Source organism: Vespa mandarinia, chromosome 22 (genome assembly GCF_050613455.1).
Source record: "Vespa mandarinia isolate Hongniang chromosome 22, ASM5061345v1, whole genome shotgun sequence".
Lineage (NCBI taxonomy): Eukaryota > Metazoa > Arthropoda > Insecta > Hymenoptera > Vespidae > Vespa > Vespa mandarinia.
Window position 1 is genome coordinate 2,750,001 of NC_140831.1, and position 25,000 is coordinate 2,775,000.

General features: G+C 32.1%; 4 protein-coding genes across 11 annotated transcripts in view; all 4 read right to left on the bottom strand.

Annotated features, from left to right (window-relative positions):
• The window catches only part of yps (Y-box binding protein ypsilon schachtel), a 9,761-nt gene extending 8,202 nt beyond the window's left edge, over positions 1–1,559 (bottom strand). For both annotated transcript variants that reach the window (XM_035880553.2, XM_035880552.2), the window contains exon 1: positions 1,398–1,559. In XM_035880553.2, the coding sequence (XP_035736446.1) occupies positions 1,398–1,458 (61 nt within the window). In that variant the 5' untranslated portion in view covers positions 1,459–1,559. The remainder of the gene's footprint in view (positions 1–1,397) is intronic.
• Positions 1,560–3,346: 1,787 nt separating this feature from the next.
• On the bottom strand, positions 3,347–8,470 carry LOC118447958 (uncharacterized). 2 transcript variants are annotated; one of them, XM_035880536.2, is made up of 5 exons: positions 7,578–8,470; positions 6,909–7,486; positions 6,279–6,803; positions 3,930–6,197; positions 3,347–3,826 (listed from the first exon to the last, which is right to left on the bottom strand). In XM_035880536.2, exons 1-5 carry the CDS (start codon positions 8,375–8,377, stop codon positions 3,666–3,668), a joined length of 4,332 nt encoding a protein of 1,443 aa, XP_035736429.1. In that variant the 5' UTR covers positions 8,378–8,470; the 3' UTR covers positions 3,347–3,665. The 2 variants fall into 2 exon arrangements, with proteins under 2 accessions (XP_035736429.1, XP_035736430.1); XM_035880537.2 differs by having other exon boundaries at positions 3,348–3,826; positions 3,930–6,194; positions 7,578–8,469.
• A 1,498-nt stretch (positions 8,471–9,968) lies between these two features.
• On the bottom strand, positions 9,969–12,497 carry LOC118447916 (cyclin-L1-like). 4 transcript variants are annotated; one of them, XM_085663452.1, is made up of 6 exons: positions 12,154–12,296; positions 11,863–12,035; positions 11,758–11,803; positions 11,348–11,532; positions 10,573–11,157; positions 9,969–10,410 (listed from the first exon to the last, which is right to left on the bottom strand). In XM_085663452.1, the coding sequence occupies exons 3-6, from the start codon at positions 11,761–11,763 to the stop codon at positions 10,161–10,163; spliced, it is 1,026 nt and encodes a 341-aa protein (XP_085519578.1). In that variant the 5' UTR covers positions 11,764–11,803; positions 11,863–12,035; positions 12,154–12,296; the 3' UTR covers positions 9,969–10,160. The 4 variants fall into 4 exon arrangements, with proteins under 4 accessions (XP_085519578.1, XP_035736357.1, XP_035736356.1 ...); XM_035880464.2 differs by lacking the exon at positions 11,758–11,803; XM_035880463.2 differs by having other exon boundaries at positions 11,758–12,035.
• Positions 12,498–15,003: 2,506 nt separating this feature from the next.
• Positions 15,004–25,000, bottom strand: part of LOC118447965 (uncharacterized) — a 17,407-nt gene continuing 7,410 nt past the window's right edge. Inside the window, exons 2-7 of one of the 3 annotated variants that reach the window (XM_085663451.1) lie at positions 24,240–24,396; positions 23,753–23,843; positions 23,552–23,655; positions 22,902–23,455; positions 21,667–22,575; positions 15,004–21,543 (exon numbers count right to left, since the gene is read on the bottom strand). In XM_085663451.1, coding sequence (XP_085519577.1) covers positions 18,358–21,543; positions 21,667–22,575; positions 22,902–23,455; positions 23,552–23,655; positions 23,753–23,843; positions 24,240–24,354 — 4,959 coding nt within the window. In that variant the 5' untranslated portion in view covers positions 24,355–24,396 and the 3' untranslated portion in view covers positions 15,004–18,357. Of the gene's footprint in view, positions 22,576–22,901; positions 23,456–23,551; positions 23,656–23,752; positions 23,844–24,239; positions 24,397–25,000 lie in introns of all 3 variants that reach the window. The other 2 variants (XM_085663450.1, XM_085663449.1) reach the window with 2 other exon arrangements.

The window sequence follows — 25,000 nt, forward strand, 5'->3', positions numbered from 1 at the left end:
ATATATATACTATATACTTTTTGAAAGTATTTCGTAAATTCGCGATAAACAGTAACACATGTGATTACGGTATACATACATACATACATACATACATACATACATATATATATATATACACACATACACAACATACATACACACACATATACATATATATACATATACATATACATATATATATATATACATATTATTACCTTAACCTTTGTACGATGTAAACATTCGAAGTAGGCGCGTGTAGGTAGGTCAATCGACAAATAGGTTACGATTAACGTTCATATAAACATTCAAATTTCGATTCGAATATGTTAAATCTATGTCAAATTAAAATTTGACCTGAACTTGGTCAAATAAGAGATATTGAAAATCAATTGACAACGGAGTTTCATTTTTCCTTATCGATATATAACGAAACACACGGTGTAATGAAATTTTTACCAATAACGTAATCTCAAATAAATAAATATTCCATTGTACATGGAAGAACATTTACGAATGTTATATTACGTAACGAAAGCGCGCTAGAAAATAGAAAAGCCGGAAGTTGGTCGCAAATGAAAATTTTCTCTTTCTCGGAGCCTACTAGTACTACTATTACTACCATCATCATCATCATCATCATCATCATCATCGTCATCATCACCACCACCACCACCATCACCACAACCACCACCACCTCCTCCTCCTCCACATTTTATTTCCCTGAAATCATCGGCGGATCCTTTGCAACGTCATTAATCAAAATCATCGTTAATAGATAATTTCTTCTCCAATGTTACGAATAATATCAAAAGCATCGTGTGCTACACATTAAAGTTTTGATCATCGATCGATAGACGGGGAAAAAAAAAAGTTTACACGATACTTTTATAACTTTCCCTCTTTTCCCCCTCAAATGTATATACGTGTACATACGTCCGAATTCTATGTTCGTTCTCGAAACTTCGAGAGAAAATCGATGTTGAATTTTGGAATAGCTTTACTCACCCTCTTTACGTCTCTCTCTCTCTCTCTCTCGCTCTCTCAGTCTCTGTCTCTTTCTCTTTCTCTCTTTCCACCGAGTGGACAGGAAAGAACGGATAATTCGTTAGAGTAACAAGGACGGAGACGTCGTACGAGACGTGAGGGAATATTAAGATATGAAAAAAGATCATACTGATTCGTATTTTATCCTTCGAACGTTAGTTTTAATAAATTCAATGGTATAACACTTATGTAAGAGGCCGGCACGCCGGGTAAAAAGCCACATGGCTATGCGTCCACCGTAGATGGACGCCATTACGAGCAGCGCGACTACGGCCAAAGACTCAGAACGATGCCCAATTAATTCCGCCGAAAATATTTCCTTGTTATTCGTAAACACGGGGATAATAAATTGATGATTTTGTACTTACCGATGACCAGCTTTTGCTGGACAGCCTTAGGTTGTTCGGGCTGTTTCTCCGGGTCAGCCATGGTGGTGGTGTTAAGGTGTTAAGACACGCCGCTGCCGAACCTAGATGTTCCCGTCTTTCTGGTTGTGGTGTTGGTTCCCTTCTAATGTTCCCAACATGGCTGCGCCTCCAGGCGACCGGACAAACGACGTTGCCGTCTAACGATCTCTCCTATTGGCTCGTCGTTCTAACATCGTCTGACGTTGACCAATCACCGTTCAACTTCTATAGTGCATAGCCTACGCGCTGCTCACGCGCCGCCTTCTCGCGTGCAAAGAAGCGTTGAACCGCACCGCGATATGCATCGAGCCGCATCTACCGTATTTATCCCCCTATAATGCTTCTACGATTGTTTCAATAACAAAAACCACGAGTATTGTTCCATAGAATTTTTCTTTATCGTTCTTTTACTTTTTCTTTTTCTTTTTCTATTTTTTTTTCTTTTTTCTCTTTTTTTTTTTAATATACTCTCCGACACGATTTCTCAATCGTTATTTCATATTTTCGTCATGATCGACTTTCAAACTCGATCGATATCGACAAAAAGCAATATTGATAAGACGATCATTAATACGTTTATGAGAAATCAGATATATTCGAAATAATATCGTAAAATCAAAAAAAAAAAAAAAAAAAAAAAAAAATGATTCTAGAAACGACGATGACCATGTTAGAAACAATAAGGTTTGTAGGTGTGTCTCTGCGTGTGTATGCGCGCGCGCCAACTGGCTAGTGTATATACGTGTATATGTGAGTAATATAAAAATAATTTATTATTCTTTATATAGTTATATATTTAATTTATATTTTTCAATTATATTTAATAGTCGTATTACTAAAGTCTTACTTTAAAGTTTTAATTTGCTACGATGATCCGTGTATATGCATACATATGCGTTTTATATATATTTTCTTTTTTTTTCGTTTTTTTTTGTTTTTTTTGTTTTTTTTTCTTTTCTTTTTTTTTTTTTTTTTTTTGCAATCAAATATTTTAATTCTTTCGGATAAATGATCTTTTAGATCGCTACAATCCCGACAAGAACATTTTCACTTTCTAAAAATCATTTGTAACTGACAACTCTGTACAAGTATATGTTATCTTAATTACAGTCATACATCGCTTCAAGCACTGTATAGATAAATATCATGATTAAGTGAATTTATAAAAAGGCCCGTTATCTTCGTTTCATTTCGTTTCTACAGGAACAGACCTTCAACGACCTAGATATTATTTTCATTGTAGTAGAGATACATTAAAAATATTAATAACTTAAAAATCATAATAAAAATAATACATTCATCATTATATCGGTAAGGGCAACCGAACACTCTGTTATATTAAATAACAAGTACAATTAGTATCTAATAGATTCATTTACATGTTATCTCCTAGCTAAATACCATTTATTAAATTTATTTGAATTTGGTGATAACAACATTATAACTTAATACTAAAACTATAGCGTTACGTTCTATTATCATAATAATTCAGAGTTCTTTTTTTTTTCTTTTTTTTTTTTTTTTTATTATTATTAAAATAATAGTAATGATTTTAGCTTGGTTATTCAATATTTAGATAATAAAGAATCAAGAAAATATGTCTTATATAATGTAATACAAAAAAAAAAGAAAAAAAAAAAAAAAAAAAAAAATTGGGAAAATGGCATTTTATGTTGTAAATATCCAGATTGGAAAACTTCATAAAACAAAAACAAAAATTTTTTTTATATTACAGATATTTCTCAATGAAGTTTAAGTTTCTTTTTGTCATATATATTATGTATGTATAAATTCTCTGGTCTTATATGTAAAAAAAAAGGGGGAAAAAAAAAAAAAATAAAAAAAAAAAAAAAAAAAAATAGAAAAAAAAATAAAAAGAAAGAAAAATGATTTACTTTATAATTTAAGCAAATTTTTAAATATCAGTATATCTCTCTACTGTTTTGTCATATCATTTTATATATACTTATGTATGTACAAAGAACAAATACATTTAATAATGATTGATAACATTTTGAAATAATAACAAGAACCCATTAGTAAACATACTTATTATTTTCACAGAAGCATTCGACTCACCCCTTTATTCCAATAGAAATATTAAATAATAATTGTAATATATATATATATATTTCTGCTCCAATTGTCATTTGAATGCTGAAGTAATTAGATATCGATGTATCTTGATGAAAATATACTTTACGAGTTACATGATTTTTACATTCTGCATCATCTTGGTTTTCTACCTCTAACGGTTCTTGATCGCGGTGCAGTAGAACCACTACCAATACTAAACATCCCAGGAGTTGGAGCATTAAATGTGGGTGTACCTGATGTTCCAAAATTAATCGATGGTGTTGTTGTTCGTGGAGTGAAATTAAATCCTGTAACTATGAAATACAGTAATGTTATGCATCAAATATAATGTTTTCTTTTAATATATTATAATTATAGATGGATTTAATATATTAGAATTATAGATGGTATTACTACCTGGTTTAGAAGTGCTCGCACCAAATTGGAATGGGACGGATCCAGTAGTTGATACATTGTTATTAGAAGTATTATTATTACCAAATGAAAACGTGCTTTGCTGTTGTTGATCTTGATTTCCACCAAATGTAAAAATACTATTTGTATTGTTCTTATTTGTTCCAAAAACAGGTGCAACTGTAGTTTGAATTCCAAATGGTAATGTTTTATTATCACCAAATGCATTAGAATTATTTGTAGCGCCAAACGACATATTAGTTGAATTTTGGCTGCCAAAGGTATTTTGCATAGGAGTATTATTAAAAGTTCCAACTGGAGTTGTAGTCGTTGATCCAAAGAGAGGTGCTGGATTATTCTGATTTCCAAACATAGGACTTGGTGTACCAAAACTATGTGATGTTGAAGTTTGAACATTTCCTGGTGCATTTAAATTTTGTGCTCCAAATACAGCAGTCGTTGTATTTGTACTACCAAAATTGAGAGCACTGGTTGAAACACTAGGAGAACCAAATGTAGGTGCTGTTGTAGTTTGTGAACTAAATAATGGTGTACTAGAACTTCCAAACACAGTATTTGTATTTGTGCCAAAAGCAGGTTTTTCTTCTTTAAAAGTGTTGTTGTTGTTGTTGTTATTTGTACCAAATTCAATAGATGATTTTGTAGGTTGAATTGGTACAAAAGGAGATTTTGGTGAATTACCAAAAAGAGGAGCAGCAATTGCTTGACCAAATACTGGCTCACTAGTTGTTGTTCGAAACGTAGCTGCAGTTGATGTTGTATTAAATATAGATGTAGTTGTCGTAGAAAATTGTGAAGTTGTAGTAGCAGCTGGTACATTAAATCCAGAGGTTGTATTATTATTACTTGTTGTAGAAGTAACTGGTGTATTAGTTGATGCCAACAAACCACTAGAACTTCCTAGTGCATTAGCATTATAGGAAAATGCTGATTTATTTTCTGATGTTGATGCATTCGATGTCCCAAATGAAAAAATAGGTGTTGCGGTACTTAACGTAAATGTCGTAGATCCACTAGATACATTTCCACTAAATGTACCATTTGTCAAATTTAACATTGGATTACTTGGTGCAGAAGTATTATTTGTGATTATGGATGCATTACTAACTATTGGATTACTTTGAGTAATTACAGACATCCTAAATGTTATTGGAACATTACTTGTAGTTGTATTAAATAAACCAACTTCAGTTTTCGATGTCTGTACGTTATTACTTCCAAATATGAATGGAATTGTTGTAGTTGCTGTAGATGTCATCGAATTTTTATTGGTGGTATTTGTAGCATTATCTGTAATACTTTTAAAAACTGAAGCAACACTAGAAGCAACTGTAGTAACAGTAGTAGCAGTAGTAATAACATTAGTAACTGTAGGAGTTACAGTCGACATTGGTAACATTACATTTTTTGTTTCAGTTGTAAAATTTAAGCTACTTGTAGTTACATTTTGAACAGAGCCAGTATTTACTTGTGTCGATGCAGTTGTATTGACAATGTTGCCAAATGTAAATTTAGGGGTTTCAGTGTTCATTGTGGATCCTGTATTACTTACATTATGTAAGATGGAATTCCCAATGTTAGATTTGATATTGGTTTGATCAGAATTTGAAATAGTAGTCGTGATATTAGATATAGTATTCTTATTTGTAAAAAGATTATTGGAAGTAGAAGGTATTGATAATATAATGGTTGATGCTGCACTTGTAGAACTTAAAGAAGTATTTAAAATAGAAGTATTGGATTTTAATATTCCATTTGAGGCAACTGATGGTACAACTAGTGGTGTAGCTGATGCTACAGTTGGTAATGTATTTGTTAACGATTTGCCAGAAACAAAAGTTGATGTAACTGAATTGGAAATTATAGGAAGTGCATTTGTAGCTAATGTCACATTAGTACATACTGATGATGTTGCTTGTGTAATATCAGTCTTACAATTGGATAAATCTGAATTAATGGTCAACTTATTCTTTTCATCTGATACTGAATTATTTGTAATCTGTTGATTAGTACCAGACACATTTTCTGTATTTGGTAAATTAAATGTTATGTGTTTGACCGTTTTTATATTACTTTTGGGTGATGTAAGTGCTGGCACTATAGCAGATGTAGTAATAGGTGTCGTATTAACATTAGTTGTAGTTGTTACAGAATTGAGCGTTGCACAATCTGCAGAGGAAGAAATTGCAGGAGCAACCTCACTAATTTCTTCTGCCTGAATCACAACATCAGGATTAATTCTGCTTGCTGCTGAAAATATCATCAAATAGTGTATCAGAAATTGGATCATATAATTTAAATGAAATAAAAATGAGAACTATAAATACTTACCTTTACCAGATATGGCATCAAACATACTCTGTAATCTTGCTCGCATACTAGTTTGTCTCATGTTCACTATATCTTTTTTCTTAATTTCTTCTGCATCGTCGGTAGTAAACTTTGTCTCTATTATGTTTCCTTGTTCTTCAACGAGTGATCTTAACTTTTCATTTCTTTGCGGTTCTGCTCTCATAAAAAGTTTATCCGTGAATTTTGTTGCCGCTATAGAAGTTTCATTATCCTTATATTGAGATCTCATATTTTCTTCATTAGTAGAAATTGTTTCAGTATCATTAGAATTCCTTGTGTTTCTTGAATTTTTAAGAATTCCTTTAATAGGAGATTGTTCTTGCGTTTTATTAAGGGACTTCGATAAATTCGAATTTGTAGACAGTTTCTTATTCACAGCTGGTGTACTATCATTTGCATTTATATTTTGCACTTGTGCTAGTGTTCGTGAATCTCCATTTTGTATATGCTCCAAGGATTTAAAATGTTTTTCAAAATCGGATGTTCCGCTGCGGGAACAGTCAACTAAAATCATATTAGAATATATTATGTAATAAATTTATTAACGTGTAATTATATATTACATATGAAGAAAATATTATATATATATGTATATATATATATATATACCAGCTTTTCTTTTGATACCAGTAGCAACATGAATACTTGAACTTAGTGAACATAATATATCATAGCAGGATGGTGTTTTACTACGTTTTGTAGGTCTAAGATTTTTATCCGGAGGTGAATTATCTTCTTCAGATTTGGATGATTCATCTCTACCTCTCTTTTGTTTTGTTTCTTCAAAATTTTCTACTTCATTCACAAATATACCATCTGTTCTTTGCTTCTTTACTAAATCAGACGTAACATCTTCTTTGGATGCATGCCTTTTCAATGATATTTCCCTTAGGACCTGTGCAACACTCGATGGTGATTTATTTTCTGATTGACATATACCAGACAAGACTTTCTGCCTTTCTGGAGGAGAATATCTTGTAGTTTCTGGTGGTGCAATTCTAACTGTAACAGGTCCTCTTATTTTTGCAGATTTTGCATTAATCAAAGGAATAGGACTTGCATGAAGATTAACTTTTGGAAATTGACCAGTGCCATACTGTGACTGATGGGTCAATTTATTATTAGCTTCAGCAGCATATTTAGTTAATCTTATAGTTAATCCTGGTGATGTTACATCTGTATATGTCCTATTAGAAGAAAAAAAAAAAAAAAAAAAAAGAAAATTAAATATAATTTCATATTTAATTTTAATATTTATAAAGTTTTAAGATTACTTACTTAGGATCAATGTTATATCTTGTTGAAGCTAATAATGGGCCTGCAACTGTCTGTACGGTTTTTACTCCACCAGCTTTTGATCTCATTTTGGGACTTATACTCGTACCCCATGGTGATCCGTCTGGTGAAAACAACGTACTATTTTCGCCTCGTGTTAATGTATGATTCTGATTAAACATGGGCGATGTTTTCTTTGGCGATGACCAATTTGTCTTATATCTGGCATCTATATTATGCAGATCATCCTTTTTGTATTGAGATAAGGGTGTCGAAGTATATTTGTTGTAAATATTGTTCTGATTAAATGATTGATATTCGTTATCGTGATTAAATTTATTTTCCGAGATATTCGACACATTTGAAGTATTTTTATGTGCAGTCCGAGATATTGGACTTAATTGTGGAATAAGATTGAATCTTGGTGTATTTCTACTATTAAAAGTAGTGTCACTGCTAAGCTGATATCTACTTATTCGACGTCGTTCCATTCTGACTGAGAAACGTTCGCGATAAACGTTTTTAATCTTATTCCAAAGATGCGTTAACTGTCTTACTACATAAACAATAGCTCGGCCTAAGGTATCTTTTAATTCGATAACGGCTTCTTTGAAATATTCAAAAAATATAAATGCATGCGGCGATAGCAAGCTATCGTTGGTGATCAAAGAATAGCACGCATAAATCACTAGAAATAACGAAACAATTACCGCGAGAATAGGACCCCAGGCGTTGTATAATAATATACACCCACTCAGCACACTTAACGACACAACGACACCCCGGCTTTCTAGTTCCAACATATTATTTCAAAAAAATAACCTCCCCATGTTTGAAAAGAGCACACTCACTGAACTACCGGAACTTTGTCCGTATAAAATTATAAGGATTACTGAATATTACATAGAGCGGGAAGTGGTGTATTATAACGAATAAAGGGTGCCCGAGTGATACTAGGAAATGACGTCACAAAGAGATTGATTTTTCGACCAATCAAAATAATTCGCTACTGAAAATATCTTTTATACCATCTGTGATAATTTAGTTCCATTTTATTTTATAAATAAATTTACGTATTTTGTTTTTAACAAATATTTATATACATTTATATATAAGAAAAGTTTGAAATTTATACATTTGATATTACTATAACCTATACGAATAAAATAAACTTTACTTATTATTATTTTCAATTAAAATAATACAATATGAATGAAAATGTGATCCGTTATACGATACAATATTATCCCTGATCAATCTTTATATTTCAACCTATCGTAATCGTTGTTTCTTTGGACAATACGTATTTAAATTTGTTTATTTTATTTTCAATTATTTTCATAAATTCAATCCTAATTTTACATACATATGTATATATTATTAGTGAAATATATTTATAATATATATTTACAAATCATATAATCATATAAATAAATATTTCCTGATGTTAGTTAATCAAAATACGACGGCCATTACGTTTTTGTCACTTGATGAAATAATTATATTCATTTTACTTATTTTCTACTTTTAACTCTTTTTATTAAATCTTTTTCTCGATCAAAATTCACTTTATCGATTATGTAATAAATGATTTATTTGAATGCAAAAAATATTACAATTAAAATTTAAAACAACATTTAAAAGGTATATTTTTCTTTCTTTTTTTTTTTTTTTAACGTTGTTTTATTATCCATAATGTTAACATATTATAAATTATTTATTATTTTCATGTGTATATTTTTTAAAACAATTGGATGAATGTAAACGTAGTTTGACAAAAAGAAATCATTTATCTTCTAATACTTTTGATTGAACAAACAAGATAATTTTTCTCATTTTCTTGATATTATTGATTTATGATGCTAAAGCATTACATTCAAATGTTGTTCTTTATTAAAGAGAAAAGAAAAAAAAAAGAACAGTGGGAAGATATAGATAATCATATGACAAAAATATTTTACTTTATTTCTTCTTATTGATTTAATGATGTCATTGTCTTAAAATAATTCTTCATTTTCATTAAATTTTTAGCTATGATTAATGGTATACACATTAATATTTATATTCAAAGAAATGAATGAATATATATCATCAGTCTAATAATATATAAATAACTTTATAAATAATAGATATAGATAATTTTCAATCAAAATATTTTTATTCTTTATTGCTGGTATATTATTGGTATGCCTGAAAGTTACACTTTTTATATAATCCCAAATATTATCCGGATCTGATAGAAATATTTCGACTGGATGGAGGTTAATTAATAAAAAATAAAGAAACAATTAAAAAAAGAAAGAAAAAAAAATTAAAAAAAAATAAAAAACAATAAATAATACGTTCACAAGTATTGCATGTCTCTTTATGGGGAAGGAATAATAAATGTCTCAATGACATAGTTCAAAATGATATTTTATTTACAAAGATTACAAATTACAAACGTTACAACTTCTCAAAGAAAAAATTATTTTTCCCTAGGAATTCCAAATTTTATTCGAGAAATTTTATATTTTTTTTTTTTCTTTCTTTTTTTCTTTCTTTTTTTATAACCTAATTTTATTTCGCACTTATATTGTGATACGTTCAATGCCGTCTATGCTTACTGCGATGTTTACTTGATTTTTCCGAATCTCTTTCTCGGGATCGACTATGTGATCTGTAACGACTGCGTGATGATTTGTGACTACCTGATCTTCTTCTTTGAGCTTTCTTGGGTTTACGAGATCTACCATGGCTATGGCTACGAGATCTACTTCTACTAGCATGTTTCTTTCTTTTATTATGCTTTGCTCCTTCTCCTTTCGACGGAGAAGTACTGGTTGACTTGGAACGTCTAAAAAAAAAAAAAAAAAAAAACAAACAAACAAACAAACAAAAAAGGAAAGAAAAAGAAAGAAAATGAAAGAGAAAGAGAGAGAGAGAGAGAAAAACGAACAAAAAAGAAATACACTGGCAAAACTATATGAACTAAACGAAAAATATTATAAACTCTTACCTCGGTGATTTAGTTCTTTCTGGCACAGCGTGTGTGCCACTGCGACTAATAAAACCACCCCAAGCATTATGATGTTTAGGCAATGGTGGACTTGGAGTATGACTATCAACATCACCACCTCGAGCTTTTGTTCTTGCCTCCTCATATTGGCGACGCAATTCTTCCACTTTTTTTTCCAATTGTTCTGGGTTTACACGTGGCCTATAATATAATCGTAAAATGCGACGGCAAACGTCCCTTATAGCAGATTCATTGACTTTGAAAAGGGAAAACCACGGTGGCGAGGATGGCAAAGGTAATTGAAGCTGACGAGCACCCAAATATACGCATGCACACGCTACGGTTTCTGGTTGATGCCTCAGAAATACATCCGATCTTAATGAATCATTCATATAATTCCAGCATTGTTGCATCAGGGCACGATTCCTTTCATAACCCAAAACTTGCAAGTACATTACTATGATTTTGTGCGGATGTTTTACATGTACACAAAAACCCAATTCCTTTAATACTCTTCGTTCTGACTTAATAACTTGATTTTTCAATGCTACATAATTCTGATCCAGTATTACGGGTTGTATCGGCCTAAAATGTATGAAATAAATGAAATTTAATTGCATATACATAATTTTTTTTTTTTTTTTTTTTTTTTTTTTTCCAACGATGTAACTATTAGGTTGGAAACTATGAAACGGGCTTTTTTGTTTAGCCTTTTTATTTTCATTCGACGCCCGTTTCACAGTTTCCAATCTAATATTAAATAAAAAATATTTACCTTTGACAGGAAACTTGCTTAATGTGATTAAAAACATTAATAACATCTCTAATCCTTCTGGGTGCTTCTTCTATCTTACAAGCTAAACAGATACAACCCATGGCTGTTATTTCCATATTATGCCTGACTAATGATTTACTATAATAAAAGCGTTGAAATATTACTTGTCCAGTGGCCATTGCAACCTGTAAAAGATAATTTACGAGGAAAGAGCTTTTTCCCGATTTGAAATTGATTATTAAAAAAAGTGATATTGTTGTATACTTTAACATTATAAATGATTTTGACGAATATAACTATGTTGTTACTGTAAGGAGAATTCAATTGTAACGAAGAAAATAGGTTCTCTTTTTTTTTTTTCTTCCTTTTTTTTTTTTTTTTTTTTGTTTTACTTATAATATTACACTTACTTTCATCTCGAATGGTTGTACCAAACCAATTTATTTGCCATACTAACTACAAGGGATATCCAAATATGTACAATAATAATACATACAATTTTATTGGGATTATACCATGTTATAATGTTGTAGATATCACGAAAGATACGTGAAGAAAACGACGAGAGAACGTGACGATAGTATCATGTTCCTTCCTCTTCCTTAATTTGTACGATACCTTTAGATTTACAATCTCGCGGAGTTTAACTTCGCAATAGAATTAACTTACAATTTTCTATTGTGCTTAACTATAAACATAATGTACCTTATTTTTGTATCATAGAAAGAATGATTGTACAGAGATTACAGAGATTAGAAAATTCCTAAGCGTGCAATATATACAAAATTAAGAGTACATTTACTAACCTGAGGTAATTTCAAAAGAATTCCAGCCGTTTGTATTAGTTCACATCCTAATATTCGAAGGTCTGTTTCAGTTTCGGCATCTAAATCGTCTAAATGCGATGGGGTGTTATTAAGCTTTTCCTCTGGTAAAAGACAATTTTGCAATGTCAGTACTATCTTCCCGTAAGATTTAGTATTAGGAACGGTCGTAGGTTTTGTTATTGTCGTTGAATTTTCTTTCACACTCATTTTTATGATTAAAAAAAATTTAACAGACTATTTCAATACTTTATATTTAACCAAACAACGGCCATTTTATTTCATTCCCTAATAGCTTTTCTCTGATGTATGTACTACGCTGGATAAAGTTTACTAGGGAATTGTCAATAGTCGAAATAATCCCTAGACTCACTTCCGGAAAATGACATCACGATAATACATTTCTTTTTTGTTTTTCTTTTCTTTGTTACTTCATTGTGTTCTTTCTTAACTTGTGTTTTATTATACTTCATTGATATATATATATATTTATATATAATATATTTCTTGTTATATTTTTTGTAGTTTAATTAATGTTAAAATAACATTAAGACATTATTGTGCGAAGAACGCCATCTAAGATGTTGATCGTAAGACGAATATTTTGATTGGTTATAATAGGTATCACGTGATAATCATGAAGAACTTATATCATGCATCGATTGGATAAATTCTTCAGTACGAAATCTAATAGAAATATAACCTATTACCATTTTCGACCAATCACGATTAACTCGATCGACAGTCTGGCCAATAGTAAAACTTTCAACGGTATGTCCTTCTTAACTTATATTTTCGTGATATCAATAATATTTTGAAAAGAATTTTCTACGTAATATGAAAATGTATATATATATATATATTCTATTAGCTCATTTTAATTAATTATTCTATTTCTTCCGTAATATCTATACGTTTCTTTATTTATCGATAATATAAATTAATAACGAAATACTATGAAAAGTTTGACTTGTTATAATGCTGATCGACGTTTAATCGTTGATAAAAATTTGATTGGTAATCCATGAGATTGATCGAAGTGTTTGTTAAATTTAATTAGAAAAAAAGAAAAAAAGGAAAAACTCGCGAATATCAAAGAATGATCATAATCGAAGATTAGTAATTATTAAATATACACGTGAGTTTATTTTACGTTCATAAAAACGAAAGAAATTATCGTTGATTTTGAATATGAAATTTTACGCTGCTATAAGAATTGTTATTTATTTAACATTGAACTTATAATCGTACGATTATAAAAAGAAATAAAAAGAAAAAAGAATTTATATAATTTTCTTATTACAGTCAGTACGTAATTTACTTATTTATGGTTGAATATTAAGCCAACATCGAGAAATCCAAAATTTGTTTTTATAATACAACGCGCAAACGATACGTATATATATATATATATATATATACTCAAGACATTTTATTTCATGAATTTTTTATTTTCATATGTATATATATATATACATACACATAATTATATATATACATACATACACATAGTTATTATATATATACATAGATAGCTTTATATATATATATATGTGTGTGTGTGTGTGTTTGTGTATGTATGTGTGTGATACAGCGACTATGAACATAGAATACAATATACGATTAAGGATTAACATAATTATGATAAACAGTAGAGGTCATTGTTTTACAAGAAGATTATAATATTTACGTATGTTGTTCGTCTTGACATAAGAATGTTCGGTGAAATACATTCTTTAGGTTCTTCCGGCCGGATGAACTTTCTTCCCCTTTATTTCTTTCTACTTCCTTCTCTTTGTCCTACTTCTCTTATGTCGTATTTATGTTGTATACGCCAGATATACAACAGGATCACGCGAGTTTTAAGCACGAACGATTCTCACATGTATACTTCTGACAGTAGTAGTCTGTTATTGTTATATTATATCCAATTATCCTCTCTCTCTCGCTCTCTCTCTCTCTCTCTCTCTCTCTCTCTCTCTCTCTTTTTCACTTGGGCGAAGATCTTCTCCTATTGTAAAATTCAAAATGTTCCTAACTATTACTGACAAAGTGCAGGAAGTGTATGACGATAAAATAACGATGATTGAAGTTAACAAAGATCTCGAGTCCTACGGCGGTTAAAAAATGTCCATCCCAATTGGAGATAAATACTCTTATAATATTATTTTTCGTATGATTAATACTTACCACTATGCCTTAAAAAAAAAAAAAAAAAAAAAAAAAAAAAAAAAAAATAGAAAAATAGAAAAATAGAAAAAAAGAAAAGGGAGAGAGAGAGAGAAAAGAAAAAAAGAAAGAGGAAAATAAAAACAAAACAAAACAAAACAAAACAAGAAAAAAAACAAAAAGATGGAATTAAGGATAGACGGGGGTGGGGGAATATGGACGGGGCAAAAAAAATATTCGAAATGGGAATGATCCTGTGCTCGAGTTTTCCACTTTAATATAAACAACATTTTAATTTCACTTTTTATAATGTAATATTTTTATAATTATTATTCGCATCTACGAGCACAGAATTGTGTTTAAAGAAATAATTTATTTGGCATGTATATATATGGATACGTATGTATATATATATATATATATATATACACATACACACACATATATATATATACATATATGTATATACATGTGTATATATATATTTATATATATGTGTGTGTGTATGTATATTTATATATTAAGTGATATTTATCACTTGTTACATGCCACTTTTCTTAATTGTATTTAATATACGGAAGATTCATTCAACCGATTTAATGTGGGTACTTAACGGACGACACATCTTTCGTCGATTAATCGATCGATTCTCTTCAAAATCGATTTCTTTCTTTTTGTTTTTTTTTTTCCTTTTTTTTTCCTTTTTTTCTTTTTTTATCTTTCTTACCAAGTAGTAGGATTTGATGCATTATACCTGGCACGTATGACAGGTTAATATAGTAGCTATAAATATATACATTTTTAAAAAAGAATACATAAATATATATAAATGCTTATATGTGTAATTATAATATATATATATATATATATGTATATATATATATATATATAATATACAAGATGTTTCATTTTTAATCGACACCGGCAAAAAATATTTCCGTTTCTATTGATCTTATAAGATCAATATTATTTATAAACAATAATGTTTTAACATAAAAGATTTTTAGATATACCTGACAAAATATATAATTTGTTAGATCTTTTAAAACAATTCCATAACTCGATTGAAAAATATCGATCGAAAAGATGAGCAGTAAATAAGTGGCTCGTTGGATACGTATTGATATTTTTTTTCTACAATTTTTTTTGCTAGGCTTAAAATATCGATTTTCATATTGAAAAAAAAAAAAAAAAAAAGGAAAGAAAGAAAAAAAAATAATAATAATAATAAATAAATAAAAATAAAAATAAAGATAAATAAATAAATAAATAATTATTTACGATGCCCGCATATAATAACAACAGCATCCTCTATGAGATCGCTGTCGTATATAATTACATTTCTCATTTTTAAATCTAACAAACTTTTATTTAATAACATTTGTTTATAATCCAAATAAGATCGGAGATATTCGTTCGTATCTTTTAAAATGAAACAACCTGTATATTTATATAATCATAATATAGTCGTATTGCATTTTGCACAACATAACAATTATTATACAACGTATACAACCGTAGTAATATCTACGTAAAACATAACGCGAAAAATAAAATTAAATACTAACAATACTATATAGATATCGTCGATATTATAAAAAGTTTGTAAAAAGATCGTCACACATCTATGCCAGACATAGCGTTCTCTCTTTTTTTTTTCTTTTTCTTTTTACTTTTTTAACGTTTTCCTTTCTCTTCTCTTTTCTTTCTTTTCCTTTTTTCTAATCCCTTTCCTCTTCGCAATTTCCAAATGATATTTACGTTATATTTTTCTGTTCTTTCTTTCTTTGTTTTCCTTTTTTCCTTTTTCGCTTTTTTTTCCTAGAGAGGTGTCTCATCGATTCGACGCGTGTCCGTTTAAACGCGATTTATGTTAGGATTATTATTCAAGATAGATAGATAATTGAAAAATATTTATTGCATTTTGAAAAATATACTTTAACGTTTCCTTCGTACTATTATGCGGGCTAGACATTTATTTACCACCATTTCAACGAAGATATAATCGACGTATCATCGATATTCATCTTCTTAAATATCATTTACGTATTTCAATTTTTCTTTCTTCTTTCTTTCTTTTTCTTTTTTTCTTTTCTTTTCCTTTCTTTTTCTTTTTTTGTCATTTTTTTTTTTTTAGAATCTCGTAGCAAATATTATTGCCACTTTCGTTTTTACCGGACGCACGAACTATGAAAATTCTATTACGTCATTTCTCTCTATTTAGATATATTCGAGACGAGGATATATGTTGACTGATCAAATTGATAAACAAATTTTGCAGATGCTCGCCGGATTAATATTATTTTCTTTCCTTTTTTCTTTTTTTCCTCTCTTTTCCCATCCCTTGAGATAATATCTATGTTTTGATTTTGAATAATTTTTCATCGACTATTTTAATCGAATGTATTGTGTGCATGTGTAGTATTATGTATGTGTGTGTATGTATATGTATACACATATATATATATATATATATATGTATGTACACACACGTGAAAATAAACAAAAGGAAATATCATGGATGAGAATTATTTTCTTTTTCTTTTTTTTTTCTTCTTTTTTCTTCCTTTTTTTTTTTTCTTTTCTTTCAAGGAGAGAAATATCGCGAACGTGGGCACGTATTTTAGCAGAGTAATAACCACGTTTACCTACCATAGAGGAGAACATATACATAACGTTTTCTTTCTCACCTATAGAATTTTTCGTCTCGCATGCATCTTGGGATGAACGTGCTAATTGCAAGGCAGAATGTGCAGTGGTGCTCTATCAAATTCATCGAAACGAAATCTTTCTCTATTGGAGTATATGAAAACTAGAGCAAAGAGGGAAAAAAAAAAGAAAAAAAAGAAAAAAAAAGAAAAAAAAAAGAAAAGAAAACTTAAATAACAATAATAATACTTAATTATCATTATTTATGATTTATCATTAAAATTCCAAATTTTTCTAATAATTACGCTCTTTATAAATTCAATTTAATGATATAAATACGTAAATATCTTGTGATAAATTTATAAAGCATAATTCTCTTCAAGCTATATAATAGACGAAACGAATATTGATACATACACACGCGTCGATTTTTATTCCCTAAGGATATCTTTACATATAAACGTAAATATTTCCTTTTCCTATAACAACTTAATTATTTATTAAATCATGCTATCTCATAATATATCGGCAATAATGCTTTAGTCCAATATACACATACATACATATATTAATTTTTACGGATGTGAAGAGAAAGAAATAATAATAATAATAATAATTAAAACGAAAAAGAAAAAAAGTAAAAGAAAAAAGAAAAAAAAAATATATATATATATAAAAAGCATTTACAATTTCTAAATCATGAATATACGAAGAGTACACACACAAAGACAGAGAGAGAGAGAGAGAGAGAGAGAGAGAGAGAGAGAGAGAGAGAGAGAGAGAGAGAGAGAGGGAGAGAGAGAGAGAGAGAGAGAAAATAGTTTACGTACATGTAAATTGCTAAAGTATACGTATGTACGTATGTACATATGTATATACGTGACACGTTTTTTTCACATATAAAAAAATAAAATTTCTTCGAGTTTCATTAATCGGCAAGATGTTTCATACTTAGTTTTCAAAATACTCTGTGTTTATATTATTAGGTATCTATTATATAATGATGGATATCCGTATTGCGCGCTTATACGCGAAAAAGCAGGTAATAAAGTCATGTAAGTTTTTTCTTCTTTTTTTTTTCTTTTTTTTTTTTTCTTTTTTCTTTTTTTAGATAATTAAATGGCAGTGTCTGCTCGTTAGTCTCTCGAGAATCATAAGCAATGATGGACCCTCTTTTCTAACGACAATCGCGTCGTTACGAGTTTTTTTTTCTTTCTTTCTTTCTTTCTTTCTTTCTTTCTTTCTTTCTTTCTTTCTTTCCTTCCTTCTTTCTTTTTTTTTCTTTCTTCTTCTTCTTCTTCTTCATTTTTTTTTCTTTTCTTTTTTATTTAAATCCAAAACTATTATTAACGAAATAATATAAAATGATTACGAACGTTCGCCGATTTCCTTTTGTTGATTCGACGACACCTCGTTGTTCGTAAATATTGTTTTAACACTATCTTTATCACTTTCGCCGATATTCTCGATCGTTTTATCCTTAATCTTATTGTTTTCCGTTTTCATCGATGCATTTAAACTCTTTAAAAAGTTTCCCAAATGTTCGGCCGCTATCGGATTGTTCGCCCATTCGTTCGTCGGAAATGCCGCCAATAATCTCTTTTGTAACATTTCAGATGTCATTTGTTTACCGTCCGTCAATTTCGTCGCATTGGTTTTACTTTTTTCACCGTCAACGGAAGAATTTTCGCCCGTAGAAACGTCCACCGTTTTATTCGTTGATTCGTTAGATTTAACATTACGTTCTGACTCCTGCGTAGACGAGGAAGTTTGTTGTTGATCCGCATTTGGGCAAACTTTAACGACTGAACTGTCCGCAGCGACGGAACTCGAGTCCGGACTGGCAGGAGACTTTGTGCTTGAGACCTCGGCGTTAGGATTGTTTTTTAAAGAGTTCGATGAGGCCGGCATATCGTTTCGATTGTCATCCGAACGATTGATCGTAACACCGTCTTCCTGTTTTCTAATTACTACTCTATTTTCATCTACGCAACCATTGCCATTACTCTCGCTTGGAGGTGGAGACGGTGAAGCGGTCGAAGAAACTCTCGGACTCGCAGCTTCGCGATTATATTGTTGTTGTTGTTGTTGTTGTTGTTGTTGTTGTTGTTGTTGTTGTTGTTGTTGTTGTTGTTGTTGTTGCTGCTGCTGCTGCTGCTGCTGTTGTTGTTGTTGCTGGAGCTGTTGTTGTTGTTGTTGTAGCTGGAGCTGTTGTTGTTGTTGCTGTTGTTGTTGTTGCTGTTGTTGTTGTTGGTGCTGCTGTTGCTGTTGTTGTTGTTGTTGTTGCTGCTGGTGTTGTTGTTGTTGCTGTTGCTGTTGCTGTTGTAGCTGTTGTTGTTGTTGTTGTTGTTGTTGTTGTTGTTGTTGTTGTTGTTGTTGTTGCTGCTGCAGCTGCTGTTGTTGTTGACCCACGGAATTGTTCGAATTATCCGGAATCAATTCTAATCTCAGATCACGCGATATATTAGAAGACGTTGTTTTATCATCGATGCTACTCGTAGTTTTTCCATTTTCCTTTCGAACAACGAATTTGTCGTTGCTATCGAGAACCGGTGAGTATTTTGGCTGAGCGAAAAGTCTCTCAACGATATCGGCCGAAGTCGGTGAATTATCGTTATTACGGAAAGTCATATTTTTGTTTGTATCGTTCACAATTTGTCTGTTTAAGCAATTAGACATAGTCCGTTCGGTCGATTGATGCTTCGTGATAGGAACTGCTAAAGGTGCAACCGAGGATCTAGCGGGCTTCACAGGAGCACACTGTGCAGCTAAGTGACTCTTACCAGGTACATTACCACTAACACTAACACTTTCGGAACTTGCTATGTTATTAGATATACAGCTATTCGGAACTGTATTATCTCCGCCCCCGTTACCGCCTCCGCCTACGCCTCCAGCACTACCACCACTATTTCCTCCACCTCGCGGTAATCTCATAATCGCGTCCATTTGAAATTGTTGAAGATTCGGTGCTTGGCTCAGAGCGTATAGGCTCTGCAAGCTTGGAAACACGGACGATAGACTATTATTAGTACGATTTCCATTCATTGAGCCAGATAATCCTGATGGAGCGTAAACTGGAGTACGTCCTGGTGTAGGAAGAGGACAATCGCTGACACGATGAGCCGCCGGCGTTAAAGAACCTGGTGGAGCTCTGTAATATCGATGACCGCTCATCAATGTAACTACTTGTCCTTGATCGATGATACCTGGTATATTTTCTCTTATCGGCGATTTCGCTTTTAGTTTCGTCACTGGCTGAGGTATTCTCAAAGGATGTATATCCATCTTTTTACCACCACTCAAATCCAAGATATCTCTGGATTCTTGTTCCCGTTTCCTTTTCCCAGTTGGTGTTTGACGCTGATGATTACTCTCGCGATCTGGTTGTTTCATTTGTCTAGGTTTAGGAGGTGCAGGCATCCTGATTTGTCCAGTCTTCAGAGCTTTCAATACACGAGGATCGACACATCTATCGTTAAGTGTAATACTTGGACTCACCTTTCCTAAAACATTTTTTCGATTATCTTTGATATCATTGATATCGTTTGAACATCCACTATTTCCGGGAGATTTCGGGGCCGTCAATGTTATACTCAAACTGGCAGGTATATTTAAACCACAACCATCCAAAAGGTTCCTCGTGTCATTTGAAAATAATGGATTCGATGGTGACGTCTTGGGCGTCGCGACATTAAGCGTACGACTGGGACCTGAATCATTCACCACATTTATAGGCTTCTTTGTTGGTATGATTTGTTGTTCGGTTACACATTTTCGGGAAGCTTTGGCAACACTTTGTGGTGACACATTTGCCTTTTTCGCGGATTGCGTCGGAGGCGTTTGTTGCCGTTTACGTTTAACTTCACAAATTGGTAAACCAGGTGGACACTTTCTCTTAACAGCACCTACAGGAACTACAGGTGGATCATTTGGAAAAGTATAGACGTCCATCTTTACAGGACTATTGTTGACATTGACATTAGGATTAACGTTAATATTTCTAGTTGTATTTATACCAATAATGCGTGTCTCAGCATCGATAAATGGTTTATTAATATTAGATTTCATATTATGAGATGGATTCGTTACTATGTTATTATTAGATTTTTTATCGTTTATTAAATTTCCAAATACGGGATTACCATTCTCCGTATTGGTTTTTTCAGTCGTTCCTTCGATTTCCATACCATTTGTTTTAACGTTATTATGTTCTTTCTTATTAACGATAGAATTCGTTTGTGCTGTATTTTCATTAATTAGATTTGCGTTTCCGGTGATCATCTTAGGGCTTTTATCGATAAGTATATTCTCAATCGTTGGTTCTTTGGCCGCCAATTGAAATCCTTGAAGGAACTGTTTTTTCCGATCGTTTTGCTCGGTCGTCTTTTTTATTATAGTTTTCGATACATTAAACATAGGCTTTACCGTAGTTGGTTTGTCCATAAAAGTAACTCTGCGTTTCTGTTTCTCCTGTTTCTCCATCGTTTGAAATTTGTCCTTATCTTTTTGAAGATGCTGGAATAGCAATCCGCCAGATGGTTCCCTTTCAACCTGTCCACAGTGTAACAAAACATTACTAATTACTTTTGGTTTCTTTAAATTTGTATTAGCAGCTGAACATTGTTTTAGAGTTATTTTCACTCCGTTGGAATTTTGTCCATCCCCAATACTTACAACACTGAATTCAGGGCTCGTGGGTTTGACGTCGCAAGAATTTGGATTTTGTTCTCTGGAATGCCAATTAGGGGGCGGATTCTTCAACACCTCGTAATTCCCATCCGAATTTTTCAATATTTTTATCGGCGTTTTGACTTGCTTACTCCCCTCCTCGTTAACCGTAGATGTTATCATCGTGTTAGTTGCGGTGGTCGTACTCGTGGACATTGTATTCACTGTTGTTGAAGTCAGTATCGTCGTAGTAGTAGTTGTAGTCGTAGTCATAGCCGTAGTCGTAATCATGGTCGTAGCTGTAGCCGTATCCGTAGCCGTGGTTATAGCAGTAGCCGTAGTAGTTGTAGCCGTGGTTATAGCAGTAGCCGTAGTAGTTGTAGCCAAAGTTGTAGATGCAACCGTAGCTATAGCAACAGCTGGAGATACAGTCGTAGCAGTTGCCGTTGCAGTGACAGATGTTGCCGTGATGGTAGATGCAGTCACAGAAAGTGTGATCGCTGTCGAACACACAGTAGTAGTAGTACCTATCGTCGACGTCACCGTCGTAATAGAAGGCAAGGTCATCGGTAATGTTCTAGCGTCCGTCGAAGATGGCACATCTATTTTCTTATCATCCTTTTCGGCCACTTTCGATATTTTTAGACGACTGCAAAGGACCACTGGCATTTGTAACTTCACCTTGGACGATTCAACTTCATTTTTCTCTACGACATCGTCCTTGTCATCCTCCATCGTTTTACGTTCGATCTCGAGTATTTGTTCCGCATCATCATCCCGCACATTGTCGCTGACCGAATTGTCGCTCGGTGGCAAACTAGCACCTAATCCAGGCGTGGATGGTCTCTCGTGTAAAGGTGCTTCCAAGGCTTGTTCTTCTTGAGCAACCCGATAAAAGAATCTCATAGGAGCGTTCTGTAAAATAATGTAATCGCAACTTTTATCTTATTCGTACGTCAACGCAAAATTCCGTTCAATAAATCATTTCGTTTTCGGCAAAGGAATTTTTTAAAACCGGTCAATTCATCTTTCAAATAAACTACACCCTTCTGTTAAAGTGATTACCAAATACTCGGACAGGAGACGGTAGAAAATTTACCTGAACGGTTTTACCTGAAAGATGGATCGACGCGAGTCCCATAGTAAAATGGTTTCTTTCATTTTCATTCAAACGAAGAACTTTAAAGAATATAAATTATAGAGGAAAGTAAAAATATGTTAAGGTAGAAAAAAATCTTTACCCTTTTCCAAGCGTATATGTAGGCTACGTCCATAAGTGTCCAATGTTCTGGTAGGGGTGCTCTTCGATGACATATTTCGATAGTGTATCTCGTCATATCGACGCTGTATTTCAAAGCTAAGAACTTTTTAAGATGCGCTATCGTAACCAGAGCGGGACATTGAAGATACCGTCTATTGCTCGTAATGTGGCTACTAGCATTATTACTATTACTACTATTATTGTTATTATTGCTATTGTTGTTGCCACTATTGTTGTTGCTGTTGTTATTGTTATTGTTGATGCTGTTGTTGTTGTTGTTGCTAGTACTACTATTGTTGTTGTTGTTGTTATTATTATTGTTGTTGTTGACAGTGTTGCTGTTACTAATATTGTTGTTATTGTTACTATTGTTATTGTTAGACGAATGGTCAGATTCGTTTGTACTCAACAAGATCTTCAATGGATCGGCACCAGGTGGAAGGTACTCGAGACTCAAGCTGACTGCGTCTTCAGGCGCAAAGATTAATCGACCGCTCACATCTTCCCCTCGTTGCTCCGGAGTCGCGACATCTGCTGTTTAAAAGGAAGACGATTGACATTCAACGCATCTAGGCTGAAAAATTTTTTCCCAAAAAAATTTTCATTGATAAAAGAAAAACATAAACTTACCATGCTCGGGATGTCTTCTATAAAATTCTCTTCTTCTGCGCATCTCCTTATGATAAAGTCCAGGAACTAGTTTGTACACGATATCTTGTAAAGCTTTGTCAGCTCTATAACAATCGTAACAAAGGTGGATTTTGATTTTACAAGTTTCTATAATTATAATAATTTTTTGTAAATATTAGATCAAAAATATTGTTAACGTACTTGATGTTTGGTTTAGCCTTATTCAACACATGATTGCAAGAGGGACAGCGTGCCTCCGCATTAAGATGTTTTAGAATACAGCTTCTGCAAACTGTACAGAAACGAAAAGTAAGATGAATATGTGGGATCATTGATAATTAATCCTCAATAACGTCATATAACTTCGAAGTAAAAGTATTTTTTATTTCTATATTTTTGAAGTTTTATATATTATTTCGTCGCAACGAACTTTATTCGATTGTTAATTTATTTAAGAAATTTTGTAATCTTTATCTTTTTATTTTTTTTTTGTTTTTATTTATTTGGTTTCTTTTTTTCTTTTTTTTTACTTTTTTTTTTACTTTTTTTTTTATATTTTTATTTTTAAATATAAGCAATATCGCAATCTTCACGTCGTATATTATTTTATTTTATAAAAGACAAGAAATTCGTAGTTTATAGATTTAAACATTTATAGATTTTTTTTCATACTTATTATTGTACTTACAAGAATGCAAGCACTCAACGACCGTCGTCGCATCTATCAAATATCCTCTGCATAGAGGACAGATGAGATAGGGATTCACATCCCGCAAGTAAGTTCTTTTTCCAACCCCTGCCATGTTTTTCTTAGGGTCTCTCTTCGACCGTTTGCGACGGGGAAACTGTAATAGACAAAGTATTTCATTTTAACGCGACGAAGAAACGTCGTACGTTATAAGTTCAATGATTAATGATGAAAATCATTGGAATATCGGACGATAAGATAAGAAAAGATTGAGGTTCCGCGAGAAAATTACGTGAATAAAAGATAAAGAAAAAGAAAAAGAAAAAGTAAGAGAAAAACAGAGAATGACGATAGACCGATGGCCATTCGTTTCGACGGCCGTGTGATGGTCTATCGTGGCCGATACGGTTCGCAAAGAGAGGTCTAATCGCGCGACATGCGAACGGTTGCACCGGTTGTCCCGTGTCACATACACACACATACACACGGCGCTTATAACCCACTTTCCCGAAGGTTTCTCAGGTAGCTAGAATCCCGTTGGTTGCGTCCCGCTCGTCGCCGCGGACCCGCCATTCTCGCGTTGAGAGAACGACAAAGAGAAAAAGAGAAAGAGAAAGAGAGAAAGAAAGATAGGGAAAGAGAAACAGAACAAAAATGAAAAAGGGCGAGTGTGTGTGTATGTGTAAGCGAAAGAGAGAGAGAGAGAGAGAGAGAGAGAGAGAGAGAGAGAGAAAGAGGGACAAAATGTAAGTATGGGCATG